The 20,225-nt window shown below is 34.7% G+C and overlaps 1 protein-coding gene across 2 annotated transcripts in view; it reads left to right on the forward strand.

The window, feature by feature from the left end:
• KPNA3 (karyopherin subunit alpha 3) overlaps positions 1-20,225 on the forward strand; it is a 36,378-nt gene that overhangs the window by 13,332 nt on the left and 2,821 nt on the right. For both annotated transcript variants that reach the window (XM_032213018.1, XM_032213019.1), the window contains 15 exons: positions 549-593; positions 3,907-3,996; positions 5,032-5,061; positions 5,161-5,213; positions 5,305-5,400; positions 8,358-8,443; positions 9,516-9,602; positions 9,925-10,094; positions 11,284-11,328; positions 12,097-12,228; positions 14,947-15,075; positions 16,534-16,638; positions 16,729-16,800; positions 16,892-17,054; positions 19,421-19,515. In XM_032213018.1, coding sequence (XP_032068909.1) covers positions 549-593; positions 3,907-3,996; positions 5,032-5,061; positions 5,161-5,213; positions 5,305-5,400; positions 8,358-8,443; positions 9,516-9,602; positions 9,925-10,094; positions 11,284-11,328; positions 12,097-12,228; positions 14,947-15,075; positions 16,534-16,638; positions 16,729-16,800; positions 16,892-17,054; positions 19,421-19,515 — 1,398 coding nt within the window. The remainder of the gene's footprint in view (positions 1-548; positions 594-3,906; positions 3,997-5,031; positions 5,062-5,160; positions 5,214-5,304; positions 5,401-8,357; positions 8,444-9,515; positions 9,603-9,924; positions 10,095-11,283; positions 11,329-12,096; positions 12,229-14,946; positions 15,076-16,533; positions 16,639-16,728; positions 16,801-16,891; positions 17,055-19,420; positions 19,516-20,225) is intronic.

Below are 20,225 nucleotides of genomic sequence, written 5' to 3' on the forward strand. Positions count from 1 at the left end.
ACATATAGTGCAATTGTACACTTTCTAACATTCCAAGGATTAAATTGAGTAATCTGTATCCTCTGAGTCTGAAGAATTACTTCAGACACTGCCCTTATGGAAGTTAATACACACAGAGCTGCTTTTTTACAGTTTTTGGAGAGTGAATAGGCATCCTCATGCCTCTTGTATTATGATATATTGGTACTATATCTTGATTTTAGTTTTTTAAAGTGTTTCATGTTTTTGTGATATAAATTACTAGGAGACATTTTTTTCTGATTTCCCCCCATGGCAATTGTGTCCAATTCTCACAGACTGCTTGGCAAGGTTTTTTGGAAGTAATTTGCTCTTGCATATATTCTAGGGCTAAGAGAGAGGGATTGGCCCAAGGTCACCCAAGCAGGCTTTGTGCCAAAGCAGGACTAGAACTCACAGCCTCACATTTTCTAGCCTGATGACTTAACCTCTACACCAAACTGGCTCCCTTCTGGTGGTTTACAAATGTAGCAAACATGCAAGTGCATTAATTTTGTACCTCATGTTAGAGACTTATTTTTCTTTTCCAGACCATGCGAAGACATAGAAATGAAGTGACAATTGAACTTAGAAAAGTAAGTATATAATAAATTCTACACTGGATGCATTTTCAGGTTATGTTAAATCTCATGTTGTAAAAATATTTCACAGATAGTATTGTTTATTCTAATTGTGGATTATTTTCTATTTCGCTAAAATTGTTCATATGATTCTTAATATTGACAGAGCCAGTTTCTTGAGGAATCACTATTGGTACATTTAACTGCAGCATTTCTTAACCCTTTAAATGTTAGTGTTGCTGTCTATTCTGTTTTTTACAAGTCATTAATGGGATCAATGCCTAAAGTTTACATTACCTATTGGTCATTATTCTGGTCACTCATGGAGATTGCTTTTTTCAATCTTTCTTTTTATATCTCCACCATTTGTGCTAGGGAATTGCGAAAATTAGGTTCCTATTGCATATTACTTTACAGTAACTGTTTTAAAAGCTCTGAAACACATTATTTTTCTGAAAACATTAATCATTTCTGAATAAAATGTAAACTGCTAATCTGACCTGATGGCATAGATGAAGTGCAGATAAAAACATTTTGTTAAACTAAGTAATTTAATGTCAAGAGAAGAAAAGGATGAATAAGTATATGAATAATCTTACGATCTGATAATATTTGTGTAAGACGGGAGCAAAACTATAACACAGCAACTATCTGTAAGTTGAAGCTATAACTAATAGAATCTGAAAAACAGGCCTAGAATGGCCTTGCTTCCCAATATAAAACAGCTTGCAAGTTCAGTGCCAGAGGAGACAACAGGCTTGGTCATTCTCAATTGAAACTGCATTTTCTCCAGGTTCATCTTAGAAGTCTTGAGAAAAACTTTGTGGCCTGGATTAACCCAGTAAAGCAATTCATGAATTTTATTTTGTACAATGGTCCTTCCTATATGCCAGAGGCACACTTTTTTTCCCTCCTTTTAAACAGTGGTAATTTTGGTGGAAGCACTAGGGTGGAGGGGAAGGGCTCCTCTCCCTAAGTAAAAGGCAAAAAAAAAAAAAAAGCTCAACAGATTTGCCAGTTAGTCTGTACTAACAACCATTAGAAAGAAAAGGAACATGTTAGTTGAGAAAAAGATGAATGAGATATGGTTGGAGCAGCTACAGTTGTGCTACTTACCGGTATCTCATTCATAACACCAGATTGGAAAGAGGATACGCAACTGTCTTTGTGCTTCTTCATCTCCTTATGGTGCTAAGATCAAATAGAGTTAGTAGAAGAAAGAGTGTGGAACTCTTTTTTAATTTTCTATGCATTGTTAAAATTTAAGATGAGAGAATTATACAAAATATTAAACTAGCAGTTGGTTTAATTGTGCATATGTACAGTCCCCACTTCAGTATTTTCAAGGATTATTTTCTTATCATTCTTTACTACTACTTGGTTTTTTATTTTGAAGTGTGCAATTCTGCATAAATGCACTTAGAAGTAAACCCTATTGAATTCACAGATACTTATTTCTAAGTAATGTATTCTGTTAATACAGAAATAGTAAAAAAACACACAAAGTAGCCAAGTGCTGTTTTAAGTAGCAGCTGTTGCTTATACTCAGTATATTAAAAATATAAGTGTGTTAAAATATGTTTAGAATTAAATAGAAGAACAAAACATTCAGAGTACACATTGTTCAGACACAAAATGGGTGTTTGTAGCCTCACTAAAACCATTCTAACCCTAGTTAGAATGATTTTGATCTCAGAACAGTCCTGTAAGATCTGTTGGGGTATTTCAAGACTGGAACATTTCTGTTAAAGGTAAAATAGTTGAAACAGTTCTAGTGAAGCTCAAAACTGTTTATTGGAACTATCAACTATTTAGTCTTGAAATATAATTGTTTGTATGACTACAATAAATGCAAACGTAGCTTAGAAATGCTCCTATTTGTAAATTGTTTTAAATCTATTATAATCATTTCATTACTTTTTATGAATGTCTAGAAAGACCTTGTTTTAACTGAATTTTTATCATCAGCAAATAACCCTTTATTAGCAAATCTGTTAATAAAAACAAACCTTTGGGTGCTTTAGTTTGTCAGCAAGGGGCAAAATAGAGGAGTAAACAAGAACCTTATTTCTGATAACTTAGAGTCACGAACGCTTCTGACACCGACCAAATCAGGTTCCGACAAAAAATTCACATTTTTTTTCTTGGCCAATTTCCCCTTCTATGCCATTCTTTTTTGTAAGCGCCAAATTTCAAAAATTAGGTTCGTATCACGACCAAATCGGTTTGTGACCAAAGTTATGGAACTTATTATGGTTGTGGCCAGAGGCTCTACTGTAGTAAGAAGTTTTACACAAAAGAGTGAGAAACTTTACCTTCTGTCATTAACTTTTACAGTTACCCAAAATGAAAAATATGTCTTTTTACTTTTTACACACATGTAATGGCTACTCAGGGTGCCTGTGTGCTGAAACAGTACACATGATCTGAAGTTCATTTCATCCAATATGTTGCTGAATTAATTTTGATTATGTTAAATTAGGACTTGATTGTTATTTTTTTTCAATTATAGCTTTTTACATTAATGTAACACAATCTTTTGAGTTCTCCTCTCTCAACTCAGAGCTACTAATTGAGTACTAAATTGTATTAAATTCAGAAACATTCCAGACTTTCTCCATTTTTCCTGCTTGTATGAAAGTACACATAAAGTAACATCTCAAACATCTGCTAACATAAATTCTCCTTCAGAATATTTGTCAAGAAATATGCTGCAGTCTAACACTAGATAAAGCAGCCATGAAGGCTTTGGAAAAGATACTTGGATATAACTATGTTCTATACTCTACCTATAAAAATCAGAACAGTACAAGCAATGGTATTCCATGTTATAGTCAATGAAAGTGGAAGATGAACATTGAAAATGCAAGATGGGAAGAGTATTGACACTTTTGAACTTTTGTCTTAGAGAAGACTCTTGAGAATATTGTGGACAGTCAAGAAAACAGTCAAGCAGCCTGGTTCTAAACACCTCACGGCCCACTAGTGAGCCACAACCCAGAGATTAGAGACCCCTGGCCTTAGCTACAGTGGGAATGGTATACCATTGGAAGACATCAAGGAACAGATGGTCATGGAGGAAATCTATGCATATTGTTGCTAAAAATTGAAATCACCTTGATGGCACATAATCAATGCACCCATTCACAATATTTATATATTTCACATTACTTATATAGGTAACTTTTCAGTCATAGATATAAATATATTTCAAGGATTTATCAGTTAAAGAAATTTGCATGACTAATATTAAGACATGTAAAGCTTATTTAAAATTTACTTTGAAGAATATTGAAAAGGATTATATTAAAATATTCATTCATTTCAGAACAAAAGAGATGAACATCTGTTGAAAAAAAGAAATGTGCCCCAAGAAGAAAGTTTAGAGGATTCAGATGTTGATGCTGACTTCAAAGCAGTAAGTTATTTAATTAATGGAAATACTATTTCTAATTGTCCTCCCTTTACTCTTTCAAACTGGTCCTGGTGGATTTCCATTTGTTTATTTCAATTATATAATCAATCAATCAATCAATTGTACAATTATATTATGATTTGAGTGCTTGCCAACTAGCTAGTATTTATAGTTGCAGTGTCTTGAAGTCATGATTGTAATTTATGACCTTTCCCAACTGGCTTCTGAGAGGCAAAATCAAATTTGCTTAATGACTTGTGATTCACTTAATGACCACATGGTTTGCCTAAATGACCATGGTAAAAATGGTCAAAAAATGGTTCTGGTTATGTGATAATTTGCTTAAAAAGCACATCTCTTAGCGAGCAAAATTCCAGTTCCAATTGTGATCATAAGTCAAGGACTACCTATTTTCCACTCCCGTATTTCATCCCCTTTTGACTATTTTTCCCAATATCATAACATTGTTTAGCATGCTGGCCAATCATGAATAATATTCTCTTCAATCCAGTTTCTCTCACTGAGAGAAGGATGATGTAGTCTCCCTAATAAAGAACACTTTTTGAAACCTATAAAGGAAGAGGAAAAATATGTGGAAGATAAACTAAAGATCATATTGGTAATATTTCCTTTCTCCTTTTTTCCTTAATACATTATATATTGAGTTTATATTTCTTATTTTGTCAATTTAGATTGAAATAGGTTAATAAGATACCTGCTAAAGGTTTTGTACAACCCTCTGAAGTCTAACAATTGGCCACATAGAACTTATAGTAGTTGTCCTTCAGAAAGATCAGCAAAGCCAAACTTCGTATATCTGAGTCTTGATTATATTGCCATTAATATGTATGTTGTATTGAAGTTCTTATTTCTATTTATGTTTCTTTCATTTTTGGTATGATTAATAAGGAAAATGGAAACATTCATTCTGGGGTCTTGATATACCGATAACATTTTAAAATTCATGGGCTGGTTATTTTTCTGAGAATAATGAACTCTAATGAAAGTTAGAACTAAACAATTTCTTCTCTTTTTAAGCAAAATGTTACACTAGAAACTATACTACAGGTAGGTTAATAACTATTATTATTGTTATTATTATTATTATATTATTATTAGCTGGATTTGTTTAATACTTGAACTATTTTTTGAAATCTGTTGCTATAGAATGCTACTAGTGATAACCCTATTATCCAGCTGAGTGCTGTTCAAGCTGCAAGGTAGGCATCTATTTTATTTGAAAGACTTAAACATTATTAATCTTTTCTTCATATTATATTTTTATTGATTAGCTTTGTTTTAATTTTACAGAAAATTATTATCAAGTGATAGAAATCCTCCTATTGATGATTTAATAAAATCTGGAATTTTACCAATATTGGTTAAATGTCTAGAAAGGGATGACAAGTAAGTAGTGCTTTTTTTCTGAATGTTTATAATACCAATTAAAGGGGATTTTTTTTCTTGAAGGGCTGCAGTTAAGAACCCTAAAACTTTACTATTTTTTATTTTGAACACTTGTCTGTATCAGTAATAATATTACTTCACTAGTTTAAACACATCTTAATATTAATAAACTTACAGATTATGACGGTTGTTTTTATTTGTTACATTACACAGTCATTCTACAAATTCTGCACAAATTCTGCTCTTTCAGCACAGTCTACATGTAGTCATCAATGTCTGTATTCCTTTCTCAGTGTTTCCTTTTTATTCTTGTCAGTTTTTGTTTCATATAATAGGGCTGTGCTTCTAATTTCAGTAGGTAAAAGTGCCTTTGGCTTTGTTTCCTCTTTAATTTATATCATTGGAATACTTTTTTTTTCTAATCCTTAGAATACAGGACTGTGTATTTGTGATGGACTGTTTGTCATTCTCTACATCTTTCAGTCTTGGAAAATTCAACTTACCTTTCTTGGAGAGGGGAGAGGCAGGTTGAAAATTCACAACCACTATGACAACTATGGGCCCAGGTGATCATGGCCTAACATTTAATAAACAAGAATGCCCTCTTCCTAGGTCCCACCATACCGCCCTATTTGATTATGCCTAGAATATGCCTACTATACTGGATTATATAGGATTGGCTGAAACTATGGAAGACAGAAAGTCTCTCAAATAACCAGGCTCTATGCTATGGAAGATTTTATAAGCAATAACCAGTACCTTGTATCCAGAAGCATATAGATAACCAGGGCAGCTCATGAAACAGAGGCATTATATGGTCATACTGTGGCATGTCCATAACTGCTCATGATGCTACTTTCTGAATTGGTTATCTTAAAAGACAGCACCCTACAGAACCTCCAAGGCAGGTAGTACAACCTCTTCTCCCAACTAAACAGACACTGATTCAGGGACCAAGCTACACATCACATTCCTTCCCCCTGCCTCCCACCTCAGGTGGCCTTCACCAACCAGTAAGGGGAAGGATTTAATAAGTAGGTAGCAAGGTTAATTAGGTTAATGAATGTCATTAAACATAGTTAAGAGGTTCAAGTCTATACCATGGCAATAAAGTAGAAAAGCAAGCTTATCTCTCGCTTTTATTGTATCCGGATAACCATTCAGCAAGGTTGTTTAAAGTGACTTAATTTATATTAAGAATGAGATGAAACAGGCTTAGACTTAATTCTACCAAATTGAATGGCTTTAGATTTGAAAGCTGACTGAATCCAACTATTATTGACTGTGGACAGAGTAACACTGCAAATGGAATTGTCTGCAACTTGAGGGTCCTTTTGGACTTACAATTCCTGCTTAAATAGCAGGGAAAGATTCAAAGGCTTATGCACAATTACATATTGTCAGCTGTGTTTGACCTTTCCTAGATCAAAAAGCCTCATTCAGTCAAGCCACTCATTCTCTTGTCATCTCATCAGCAGATTATTTCAATGTGCTGTTCATGGGGCTGTCTTGAAGATTATCCAGAACTTCAGCTGGTGCATCATTCAGCAGTCCAAGTAATTATGGTGCACTAAAGTTCCCCCATGTAACATCACTACTGTTGGAGCTTCATTGGCTTTTGAATGCAACTCAAGGTACTGCACCTTGAAAGTCCTACATGGCAGATCCTAGATATTTCCATGACTGCCTTCTCCAAATTGAATCTGCCTATCCGATAAGCTCTTATTAAAGGTCTCATCACCATCTTCAGGATTAAGATTATGTAATGCCTTTATATAAATTACATAAGATGTGACTTCATTTAGAATATTGTTTCTTATTATTACATCTCCAAAAGTTTACTTTAGGCCAGGAAATAGATTAGGAGACAAATAACCAACAGATTTGAAAAGATTGGAACTCCTCCACTGAAAGACATTTTTTAATTACATTTGAGATTGTAGAGTTAGCTCATAGGAATTTGCTATCACATTTTGTGGTGATGGCTTCCTTGGGTCATTTTAAATAGAGCTTTAAGCGTGATTCATATTATATTCTTAGATACAGACCACAGTAATTAACTTGAAAAACAGCTTCAGCATTGTACTCTTGACCTCATCTGTATGAAATGAAATGGATGATAAACTTGAGATCCCAAATCTGCATGAAACCCTCATAGACTTTTGGTTGTTGTGTCTGGGACTCCCATATGACCATAATGACTCACATGGGCAGCAAGGTTACCTTCATTTTGAAATACATGAAAACTTTAGTGCAAACAGAGTAAGCTTATTTTAGCTTCAAAAATAACACTCTCCAAAAGAGCATAAAAATGAGGGGAAACAATGGAAAATCCAAGCCCTCCCCACTTTGCATTTTTACTTTCTCAAAAAATGGCTTTTAGGGTTACCCACCACCCCAGGACAGAAGGTAGTTTGAAATGTAAATCTTTCTATTAATCCACTGGAGTGGTTTACCAAGGCTACTTTTAGAAAGGATAGGATGAACTTCTTTGGTATGTACAGGAAAAGTCACCTGTGTGACAAATGGACTACAACAAGTGGGCAAAATGGTCTCTGCACTCTATATCAGTGCACAGCTAAAAGCCTTCAAATTTTTGAGCCATACTCAATTATTGAATTGTTCAGATTGCATCCATAGTACTGCAACAGTTTTCAGTATATTAGAAAAACCGGGAAGGAAAAAGGCAACTGTCAAATGAAATATTATGTCAAATTATGAACGCATTGATGTTCTGCCAAAATAAACATAGGTGCATTATTATACAGCTCATAATTTCCTGAAATTATCATTAAAATAGGTCATATTTCAGGGATATTGTAATAGCATACATAAGGAATGGATATAGTAAAATTTAATTATAGTGAATTAATGCTTTCATAATAACTGAGATCCTCTTTGTTGCATTTTGTAGATGTCATTGCTACTATATTGTATTTTTGTCTTTTTATAAACAGTCCTTCCTTACAGTTTGAAGCTGCTTGGGCCTTGACTAACATAGCATCAGGCACTTCTTTACAGACTCAAGCTGTTGTACAGTCTAGTAAGTGTTTCAAATATTTAATATTCAAATGAAGTACCTTTTAACAATATAATAAGAATATATAATTTCCTCTTTGTGTAAATATATGGCACATACTTTATATAACCTTCACATGCCATATACTGTATAACCTGTATATATGTAAGTTATCTGGGAGGAGTTTCTGGTTCTGGAGTTTTGGACTGAGCCATCTCTGTTTTTGATCCATATTTTCTTGGTTAGTTAAGGCCTCCTAGGGGGTGCCGTTTATTGGGTCCATGCAATCATTTATACATCTTTGGGGAATGGGATCCTGCTGCCTGTTTTAAATAATTTCAGACCTGATTATGTTAAAGAGCTCTATCATCTATAAAAACTTGCCTATATCTTTATACCTTAATTACTGTGTTTCTTTATCTTTGCTCCCATAATGTTTAGATTTGATTGGGAAAATGAATCCTATTCCCAACCATGGCAATAGTCACAATGATAGCTAGACAGCCTCCTTATTTGAGGCCATTCCTATGAATTAAGGCATATCTCTGATGCTAAGGTTGACATTGATGCCTTGCAGAAATGTTGATTATGAATGATTTATCTACTATTACCCTAACCAAGAAAATGTAAATACCAATGTAAAGAAATGTTCATACAACCTTGAAATTAGCTCCTGGGTAAGGTGAAACAGAAATATTTTAAATGCACAATTCCCATCCTCTGAATCTATGACAGAAAATGAAAGAATGTATAGTGAGTCAAAAATTATTGTTCCAAGAAGATTGCAAATATTTATATTATATTTCAGTCCATTTCAAGGAGAGGATTTTGGGAACTATTCTCTATAAATAAATACATTCTTTTTTGCAAAGCATAATCTTTCGTGTTGTAGAACAAACAGTTATTTCTGGATGGTTAAAGTAGCTTATATCTTACTATAAAAATCATTTTCCTCCTGAAATAGCATGGAATCTAGTTCCCAGTTAACTAGATGAATTTCAACTATTACTTTTGTGTTCTTTTTGTTTCTGTTAAGTACCAAAATGCAATATGTGTCTTGAAGATCACATTTCACTGAAGCATCCCTCTATTACAGATGCAGTACCTCTCTTCTTAAGATTGCTCCATTCACCGCATCAAAATGTTTGTGAACAAGCTGTTTGGGCCCTTGGGAATATTATTGGTAAGTAATAATATTTTTAAAATAAATTCAAAGGCTTTAAACTCTAATCTTATACATTGGCATTACCTGATGAGACTATGTTTCTCCAAGTTTTATTTTTTCTTTTTGACTACTGCATCAGAAAAAAACACATTTTGGAGAATTTAGCTGAACTTGTCATAAATAAATGCAAAATTGTGTAATTAGATTTTTGCTGAGCAGTTTCTAATGGAGAAACATAGAATCTGTGTCATAGAACATTAGTGCCCATACATGTCACTGCATACATTCCAAGAATTTGCCATTATGAATATAATTTTTGTTTTCATTTTCACTTCTGTAGGTGATGGTCCTCAGTGTAGAGATTATGTCATATCACTGGGAGTTGTCAAACCGCTTCTGTCCTTCATCAACCCCTCCATTCCCATCACTTTTCTCCGGAACGTCACATGGGTCATTGTAAATCTCTGCAGGAATAAGGATCCCCCACCACCTATGGAGACAGTTCAGGAGGTAAATAAAGAACTACCACTATACTTTTGCAGCTCAGCTGCACTGCAAATCACCTTTCCCATAATATATGATACATTGTCTTAAGGTCTGTTCATTTGAGCATTGTTTCAATATCTAGTTATTCATTAGGTTTGTTTTCTATTTTATTTAACTGTGATTTCCAAGTCTAATTTTGTTAGTGAAGGAAATACTCACTGTTAAGGCATATTCAGGGAAATCTCTGAAATACTGCAATTACTTGAGGAAATTTTCAAGCTTTGAATTCAGATCTATCTGGATCTAAGATAGTAGTGTGAAAACTGTGCCTCTAAAAATTGAATCCACTGCTGTGTAATCTATATATTACTTGAGAAATGTCCTTAACCACACTAAGTAAAATAACCTCACTAACTTGGCTTTTGGAGATTATATAAGTAGTCCCCGACCAATGATGGGTTCCGGATCGCGTTGCAACCGGTATGGTTGCAACGGGCTCCGGTGTCCTCCATATGAACGTGCGTGGCACACGTGTGCAGCGCATGCATCTTAACTTCCAGCGATGCCTCCACAAGCCTCCGTGACGCTCCAGCTGTTCACCGGAGCATTGCACAGGCGCTGTACATGCCATGTGTGGAAGTGCCGAAGGCTTTAAAGACAGGTAAGGAGCGCAGGCAGGCAGGTGGGCCCTTTGGAGCACCATACCTGAATGGTACCCGGTGCTCTGGGCAGGCTCCGGTACGCCCGTAATGGGGCGTACTGCCTGCAACCCACCATTGTCCCCGAATTATGACCACAATAGAACCAAAATTTCTATTGCTTAGCAAGACACTTGTTAGGTGAGTTTTACCCCATTTTACAACGTTTATTGTCACAGGTGTTAAGTAAAGTTGGTAACACAGTTGTTAAGTGACTCTGCCTCCCCCTTTGACTTTGCTTGTCAGAAGATCACAAAAAAAATGATCACGTAACCCATGACACTGCAACTATCATAAATACATGCCAGTTGTCAAGCAACTGAACTTTGGTCACATGACCAAGAGGATGCTGAAAAGGTTGTAAGTGTGAAAAATGGTCATAAGTCTTTTTTCCACTACTGTTGTAACTTCAAATGATCACTAAACACATGGGTGTAGGTCAAGAACTATGAAAGGTGTATTGTATTTTTCTTTCCAAAAATTAATGGCCTTTGGTAATCCTTTTTTCTCAACAGATTTTACCAGCCTTGTGTGTTCTAATATACCATACAGATATAAATGTAAGTAAATCCTAAACGAATATTCTTTCTCCTGTTGACTACTATTTATTAAGCCAATAGCTGTATTATTTATATTTTGCCTAACTGCTGCTTTAAAAAATTACTTGCCAAATATGTTTACTTTTACATAAATATTGCAACCTGTAGACACTTACCTGGAAATCAGTTGCATTCTACAGGGATCCAAGTGATTTTATTTATGTGTTAATTTTCTGTTGCTGGTGATCTATAAGTGGTTCTTACATGGTAGAAGCTATGATGCAGTCAAATGACTTGTACATAAAATATCATGCTATACTGATTCCTTTTGTGGGTGATGCTGCTGTTTTGTATTGCTTTTGTTTGGCTTATATACAATACTTATATGTCAGAGATTCAGCTTGTACTCATGTGTTTGGATTACTGAGTTGTTGGCGCAGTTTGGTTTCATGCAAAAGTAAGGATTACAATTGTAACAATTAGGAAAAATAAATTTATAGTGAATGAGTTAAACATTTTCTCTTTGCTTGATTTCTTTTAAATATAGTAATATAGTAGTATATTAGTAGTATAGTAATATTGCTAATATTTCAAATGTTTTGGGGTATCTCGGGTAGAATTTATAATATTCCTTGATGAGTAGAAAAAAACAGCAAAGAAAATCATAGAAAGCAATTTAGAGAATACATATAAAATCTGTAATAAATGTGAAACTCTTGTTCATAGCAAATCTGATTCAGAAGTTAATTGCCATCTTACATTAATATATAACCTGTCCTCCTTGCACAGATTCTTGTGGACACTGTTTGGGCTTTGTCCTATCTCACAGATGGTGGGAATGAACAAATACAGATGGTGATAGATTCAGGTGTAGTGCCATTTTTAGTTCCCTTGCTGAGCCATCAGGAGGTAAAAGTTCAGGTAAGTTTTGAGTATTGTACAGTGTGATATGGTATTACAAAATGTATTATTATATCAGTGGCAAAAATTCAGACATCTTTGTTGGGTAACATCTCTTTTTATTTGTATTTCAAATCCACTTATTTAAAGGCAAATATATTAAACATTAAGGAGTGTTTTGAATTTACTTCCTCAATAAACATGCTTCATTTCAAATGAAACAAACAAAATGTTAAAAAGTTACGATATTTATGTAGTTACTTAGCAAGCATATCTAAATTATATTAAAGTAACCAAAATATCTTTACAATCCCCCAGGCATGTCACAACGTTTGAGCACTCCTAATGTTTGGAAATTGAAAGTTGAAAAATTTGACATGCCCTAAATATGTTCTTGACTCAAGCTCAACTTCTGCTGTCTATTAGACACATCCATGCAGTGTTTCATGGCAATAATCTGACAGTATTTGCTACTGTCTTCTTCCAGGATAGTTTTTTTTACTTCCTGGTAATCAATATTGCTCTGGGATGACCTGGTGGTTTCTCATCCCAGTGCTAATCAGGCTTAACCCTGTTTAGTTTCTGAGCCCAAATCAAGGTCAGCCAGGGGATGAGAAAGTATTTAACGCTGATTTACATCTACTATTTTTTAACTTAACAGGTGAATGTATGTTTATTAAAGTTATACTCCATCTTTTAGACAAATACTTTCCTTAAGGCATAGGTGTTTTCTGATTGCATATTACATATTTTATGGTATGTGTTGGTACAAAACTGAGTAATTGTATGGTGGTTCCAAATGAAAAAAGGGGGATATTCAAAGTTATGCTTGTAAAAGCTTGTTAGCAAATTGCTATAGCCATTCCTTATCTAGTAACTATCTCAACTAGCAACAATCCACAAATATGATGATAATTCATATTCATTCATTCATTTGTATGCTGGTGTTAGCATAGCTGGTGTAGTTATGTGAGAAAATTTTATCTGAATGAATTTATCTACTCTTTTGTTTGTGTAGTTTATTCTAGGATTCAAAAAAGTAGTAGTAGTTTCATAAACTCTACCTCAAGTGCTTTCTGTAACTCCCATCAGCTTCAGATTCTTGTATAAATGGTAAAGTTTCAGAGGCTCTCATTGTCTGATCAAGAATACAGAAATAGCAGAACAGAGAGCTTGCCAGGTCCATAAGGAACACAAAAGTTACAATTTCTGAACAAAAAAAGCACAATTGCATTTTAGTGTTATGTTTATGCTAAGGCAAAACAGAATCACTTGAGTACCATGATGTTTGTAGACTACACAAATTAACTGAAAGATTACATCCATAGTATTCGTTGGTTTATTCCAGATTTTTTTAAATACATATGAAACACATATGCTATTAATTAGTTAAGATTTTAATAGGGTTTTTGAAATTGGAAAAAGAAATTAGCAGATAACCAATCTCTTTAGGCTTAGAAAGAAACTACAACAGACATCCCAAAATGGCTGCCATTAAGGTTGACAAAATGAGTACAATGGACTGAATTTACACTGCTATAAAATTAGTTATTCCTCGATTTACAACAGTTCATTTAGTGACTGTTCAAAGTTACAATGTCACTAAAATATGACATGACCATTTTTTACACATGACCATTTTGTTATATTGTACTATATTAATTTATTTGATTCTTTTTGTTAGTTTTTATTGTTTTAAATATGGTTTTATATTCTGTAAGCTGCCTTGAGTCGCCTGGGGCGAATAGGCAGCAATATAAATTCTAATAATAATAATAAATTGTTTATTTTTTCATTTTATTATTAACCTTTTTAAATGTTCAGTTGACTGAGTTTCATGTTTAAAGAATATGATGATGATGATCATCATCATCATATATTTTAAGAAAATACTTGGTCGATACCTAAGGATGCTGTCAGGAATCCGTATCAACCACCAGTGCTAGTTAATAATATTTTGATACATTTTTAAATGTTCAGTTGACTAAGTTTCATGTTTAATGAATAAAGTATATAAGAATAATATTGTGGGCTCAATTGTGATCGTAACTCGAGGACTACCTGTACAAAGTTCCTTTGTTAGTTTTTTCTCTGAATTTTTACCAGAATAGCTTCTTTATTCTAAACATGCATTTCTAAAATGTCTAAGAATTATAATTTATTGGACAAGAATATAAATACAAACATGCATTTCTTAGTGGTAGCATACTAAAGTAAATTGAACTTTATCTAGTTCATTTTAGGGTTTGTTACTTTTTAAATTATATTGCTTGGTGTCTTTCACCATTATTTCTGCCTGCGCTGAGTCAATAGTTGCAGCTTCCATGTAAATAGTTGTCACAATTAGATGCCTGTATGTGGACATAGAATGTTTTTAAATTAAATACTACATCCTTCATTATAAAGCCTAGGACTAGACATTTTAACAGCATATTTCTTGAGTAATCTGTCCTTGTATTGATTTGGCATTGTACATATGATTTGAATTTGACATTGATTGTGATTACAAACAAATCTGAAACTAACATTTTAAAAAGAGAGGAGCATTTCTCATATGTACATAGAGCCAGTCAATGTTTTTTGTCTGCGAGCTTGAAGAAAGGCATGTATATTTGAATATCTCTGTAGTTCAGTATGTGTTCAACCTGTATGTCTGTAGCATATTTGAACTAGCTCTACAAATGAAATAGAGACCCTTAAAGTACAGAAAATGTTAATTGTATCATTTTTAAATTAAAGACTGCAGCACTAAGAGCAGTTGGCAATATAGTAACTGGTACTGATGAACAGACACAAGTTGTTCTCAACTGTGATGTCCTCTCCCATTTCCCAAATCTTTTGACACATCCTAAAGAGAAAATAAATAAGGTGAGTGCTGAAATTATTTTGGTAATCTTGTTTCATTTTAAAAAATTTTAACAGGGAATTATTTCTTTTCCTAATGCTAAAAGAAGTGCAAAGATTTCACACCTAGTGTAATCCAATGTTGTGCTTCTAGTCAATTTTTATCTTTGATTAATGGAAAGGGAAAAAAGTGGTATGTACTATGTAAAAAATTAAATGTGTAAGGATTGCATTTTATCTTTAGCTTGAGAAAGACAAGTACTATTTATATATTCACAAATTATAAGTTTGGTCTTCATTGTTCACATTAACCATATTTTAAGGAATACAAGACACACCTTTTTACCCCCCCAAAAGAGGGTGAAACTCTGAATGCTTCTTATACTCCGAATGGTAGGCCTGCCCACCTGGTCTATGTGTCTTTCTCCTCACTGAAGAGTAGAAGCGAGCCGATTGCTGCTCCTTGGGCCAAGCGGCTCTATGTGGTCGCTGGTCAGAGGGAAGGGGGGAAAAATAAAGCATGGAGAGATATTTTTAGTCCTGCCCTGCTGTGGGGAGGGGTAGATAAAAGCAGATTTGAGATTGATAAAAGCCTTACCCTTTAGGATGATCAAGCCCCCACACATCGCGTTTTTGCCCTCCCTGGCCCCAGAAGCACTTTGCAAGCCTCCCAAACTCTCTGCATGCCTCAGTTTTCAGAGGGTTTGGGAGGCCTGCAGAGTGCTCCTGGGGGCCGGGGAGGGCAAAACCTTTTTTTTTAATTTACCTCTTCAAAATCTTGATGCGTCTTATACTCTGGTGTGTCTTATACTCCGCAAAATACAGTAATAAGTGGAGTTTTATTTACTGGATCCAAATGATTAATACCTCTTTTTAAGAGGAAAGTCCTAATAATCTTAAAGAAACCATCATACATTCACTCTTTAAAATGTTCTTTGGAGTGTAGGTAGAGTCTCAGCCAATTATGAATATCTTTTTAGTAAGATGGTAGGGCAGGTGTTTCCTGAACCAGGATTATTTTTAGACCTATTTCAATTTTCCTTTAGTATGAAATCCTCTTGGTCCTCCTAAGAAAAAGAAGCAGAATTACTCCAGCTATCAGTGGCTTTTAATGCCTTTCTTCACTGTAGTCCTTCTTCATAGTAGCTTTATAAGAGAGATACAGTTGGTTCACCTGTATTGGTATGAGAAATTTCACACGGTAACGGAGAAATTTCTGTTGTCTCTTTTAAAGTTATAGAAGACATTATCTTAAGTTTTTATAATTAAGTAGTATACAGTGAGGCAAAAAGATGTAACAGAGAATATTGCTGAAATATTTTGTATTTCATTTTTTTCTAGTTCACAGTAAAATAAAATTAAAGCTAGGAAAGACCATATACCTGAGTGGAAGTGATGGAAGTTCCAAAGATCAGCCTATGACACACTTGATCCATCTAAGTTAGCTTCAAGTATTTTAAGCAACTTTTGTTTTCATTGTAGGAAGCTGTTTGGTTCCTATCCAATATTACTGCAGGAAATCAGCAACAGGTTCAAGCTGTAATTGATGCTGGACTTATCCCTATGATAATTCACCAATTGGCTAAGGTCAGTCAAATACCACATTTCCCTATTTTTATGCTTTATTAAGCTAACATAAGATATGTTGCTAATGCAAATCATTTTTATATTGTTTAGGGTGACTTTGGCACTCAGAAAGAAGCTGCCTGGGCAATCAGTAATTTAACGATAAGTGGTAGAAAAGATCAGGTTTGTTTATCTTATGAAATTCATGCAGAATTTTTAGAATGATTTATATCTAATGCCACAAATCATTGTAAATATCTTTTGCATTGCTCAGGTTGAATATCTTGTACAACAGAATGTAATCCCACCGTTCTGTAACTTGCTGTCAGTGAAAGATTCTCAAGTAGTGCAGGTGGTTCTGGATGGCCTAAAAAATATTCTAATAATGGCTGGTGATGAGGCAAGCACAATAGCAGAAATTATAGAAGAATGTGGAGGTAAGGTTTCATTTAGTAAGATGGACTTTGACCCCAACTCCATCTGTCATAATTGACTTATTGTGATATTTAATTGATATTGTTATTCTGATGAAAATATTGTGAGTGGAGAGTAGAGATGTACTTTTTTATTTTAATCTGTTTTTTTATTTGCATGTCATGGTTAGATAACTTTTTCTGATCATTGGATCCTCTAAAACAGAATGAAAATCCTTGAGGGATTGCTCAAATGTCAGCATATCTGACATTTCTTCATTGTTCTGTATGTTCTGCAGGTACTTAAGATTCTAGATACGATTGTTACTGTAAAAAGTAGATCCTCGTCTATTTGCTATGTTCCACCTCTCAATTTAGAATACAGCATCAATCTTGGTGAAGATTGGACTAATATCTCACCTTTTCTGCAAGACTCCTGGATAGACAGTTTGTGAGAAAGTACTGTATGTAGAAACATGATATGGAAATTTTGGCTTATCTTGGTAAGCTTATGCTAGGTAGCCCTCAGAGACTCCTATTCAAAGCCTACAATATCCCAGAGGAGCCAATGCCAAGAATTTGCATTTAAAAGTGATCCTTTCAAAGTTGCTGTGTATTGTGCAGAGTATAGTCTTGTCATGATTGTATCTGTATACTATTAAAAATGTCAGTGTCATGACTTTAACTGGGCAAAAAGTTGCATCATAAGGCAACAATTTTTGAACCAAGGTATGTTAGATGAGCTAACTTACAGAATGTGTCCAAAATCCAGGACTCGGGACTCCCAAGGGAATGAAAGTTGTGGCTGCCTCAATGCTACTGGCTGCTGCTGCACTGCTGCTGTGGTCACATAACCTTCATTTTCAGCATAGTACGATAATTTTCCATTTTTAGACTCTGTAAAATTTCACAAGTTTTACATGTTTTTACAGTTATTTTTTTTAAAAAAAAATCTTACTCCTTCCTCGACTACAACAGCCACTTAGCCTGTCTGCAAGAAAAGAAGGGAGGAAGTTCTCCATGACCTGTGCTGCTCCCCAACCTATGTAGTCTTTTCAATCTATGTAGCACCTTTCGCACAACATCACACACTCTCCCTGATCAGCACCATCCCCCCATACAGTACCTCCTGTACACTCCCATGCACCCTGGGCCCCTAATGGGGTGCACTATGTTGGAGATGGTTGCTTGGCGAAAACACCCACCTTCCCCCCAATCGCTCTTGGCTCTTAGTTAATTGTTGGTAGCTTTTATATTTATGATTTTTTGGCTCTGTAAGCCACCCAAAGTCATGTTGGATAGTGAGATTGGCAGCATATAAATTTAATGAAGAATGAAGAGGACAGAAGGGAAAAGGTAGTTCCCAGCCAGCTTCCCACAAGGAAACTCAATGGGGAAGTCAGCAGGAAATCAGAAGTCACACTCACTTTCTTGCTCACCTGTGATCATTCTGTTTTTCTGTTTAGGTAAGGAAATATCTCTGAAACAATTAACAGGTCATGGGTTGTCTAATAATCAAAGTTAAAATGTAACAGGGTTGGACTTGAAGAAAATGCATGGGTTATTGAAGTGCACACATTATTTGTACTGATCCAGTGGGCCCTAAAGAAAACTAGGCCAGTCTGAAATATTTTCTCAAATTCCATTCCTGCTTTGAACTCATTTTGCTCTTATATGACCATTGCCTTGGCTATGACTTTTCTCCTCCTCCATAAAAGTTACGCTCAACAGTCCCATTACTCCATATTTCTATTGCTTTTTAAAATTGATTTTATTCATTTGAGGGGTAATCCTAAACACACTTAGTTCAGGGTCAGCCCAGGTTGAATTTTACTACTGTGTAAATACATGTATAATTGTGAATCGATGAAATTACTGAATGCCTAAATCTCAGCATAATTCCTTATATTAGCCATATCAGTTGATTCAAGTTACCTCAATTTCATGATAAACTCTCCATAGAGTATTTTTAAATCTTCATAGAAATTGAGATCTGCTGGCTACACTCACCTACAGCTGCAGTTTATGAAGCATGGCAAAAAAAAAAAAAAGTGGCTATTTTAAAAACTTGAAGAGGCGCTTCATACCCACTGCCTTTCAGCAGTATCTGAAGTGTGTATATGTGGGTCAAAATAACAAAAGCAATGTCATGCCATGAGCCATACTCATTTGTACAAGTATTAAAAGGCTGCTTACATGCATACACAAAAGAGTTGGTGCCTGCAGTGTAACCAAAGAATTTCATCATTTGACCAAAGCAGCAATTCATAGGTATATGAATACCTATATTTGCATTCAAAATATTTGAGCTGTCTTAATTCATATGCCAAAACCAGTGGATTAAAAATAGTAATTTATAAAGCTAATTATATTTTCATTTTCTTTTCTAGGTTTAGAAAAAATAGAAGCACTGCAACAACATGAGAATGAAGACATTTATAAACTAGCATTTGAGATAATAGATCAGTATTTTTCTGGTGATGATGTAAGTACTTGAGACATTTCAGAATATTATAAAATAGTATGATTATTAAGAAGTCTTATAAAAAGTTTCGCATAATATTCTATGCCAAAATCAAGTCCTTTTATTCCCACTGAGGAGACATTAACTTTCCATACACTGCATCTAGGGCTGAGCTAGGGCACTCAGTCAGTCAGTGCACAAATAATCTGGCCACCTAACAAAAGCAAAATTTATGGCTGAGAACTGCAAATCCTAGCCATTGTGAGATGGCTTCTACTTGCCAATCAGATCTCTCTCCTCCTTGTGTTTTTCAAGAGCAGTCTTTAAAATGCCTTAATGATACTGTGAAACAGATACATCAACTTGGATATGCGCAGAGAGTTGCTGGAAGACTTCTTTCTTACTGGTTGGTGTATGTCTTTTACTAGAGGATAGTTCTTGTCTTTATAGCACCTTAGCCTTCTTGCTAGTTTTATAAGGTAAAGGGTAAAGGTTCCCCTCGCACATATATGCTAGTCATTCCCGGCTCTAGGGGGCGGTGCTCATCTTCGTTTCAAAGCTGATGAGTCAGCGCTATCTGAAGATGTCTCCGTGATCATGTGGCCGGCATGACTAAATGCCGAAGGCGCACGGAATACTGTTACAGGTTGTTGTTTTTTAATGAAAGTTGTTTTGTCTTTTTTATTTCTTACTTTATCCTCTTATTCCATACATCTCACAGAATTACTTAT

Source organism: Thamnophis elegans, chromosome 3, assembly GCF_009769535.1.
Source record: "Thamnophis elegans isolate rThaEle1 chromosome 3, rThaEle1.pri, whole genome shotgun sequence".
Taxonomy (NCBI): Eukaryota; Metazoa; Chordata; class Lepidosauria; order Squamata; family Colubridae; genus Thamnophis; species Thamnophis elegans.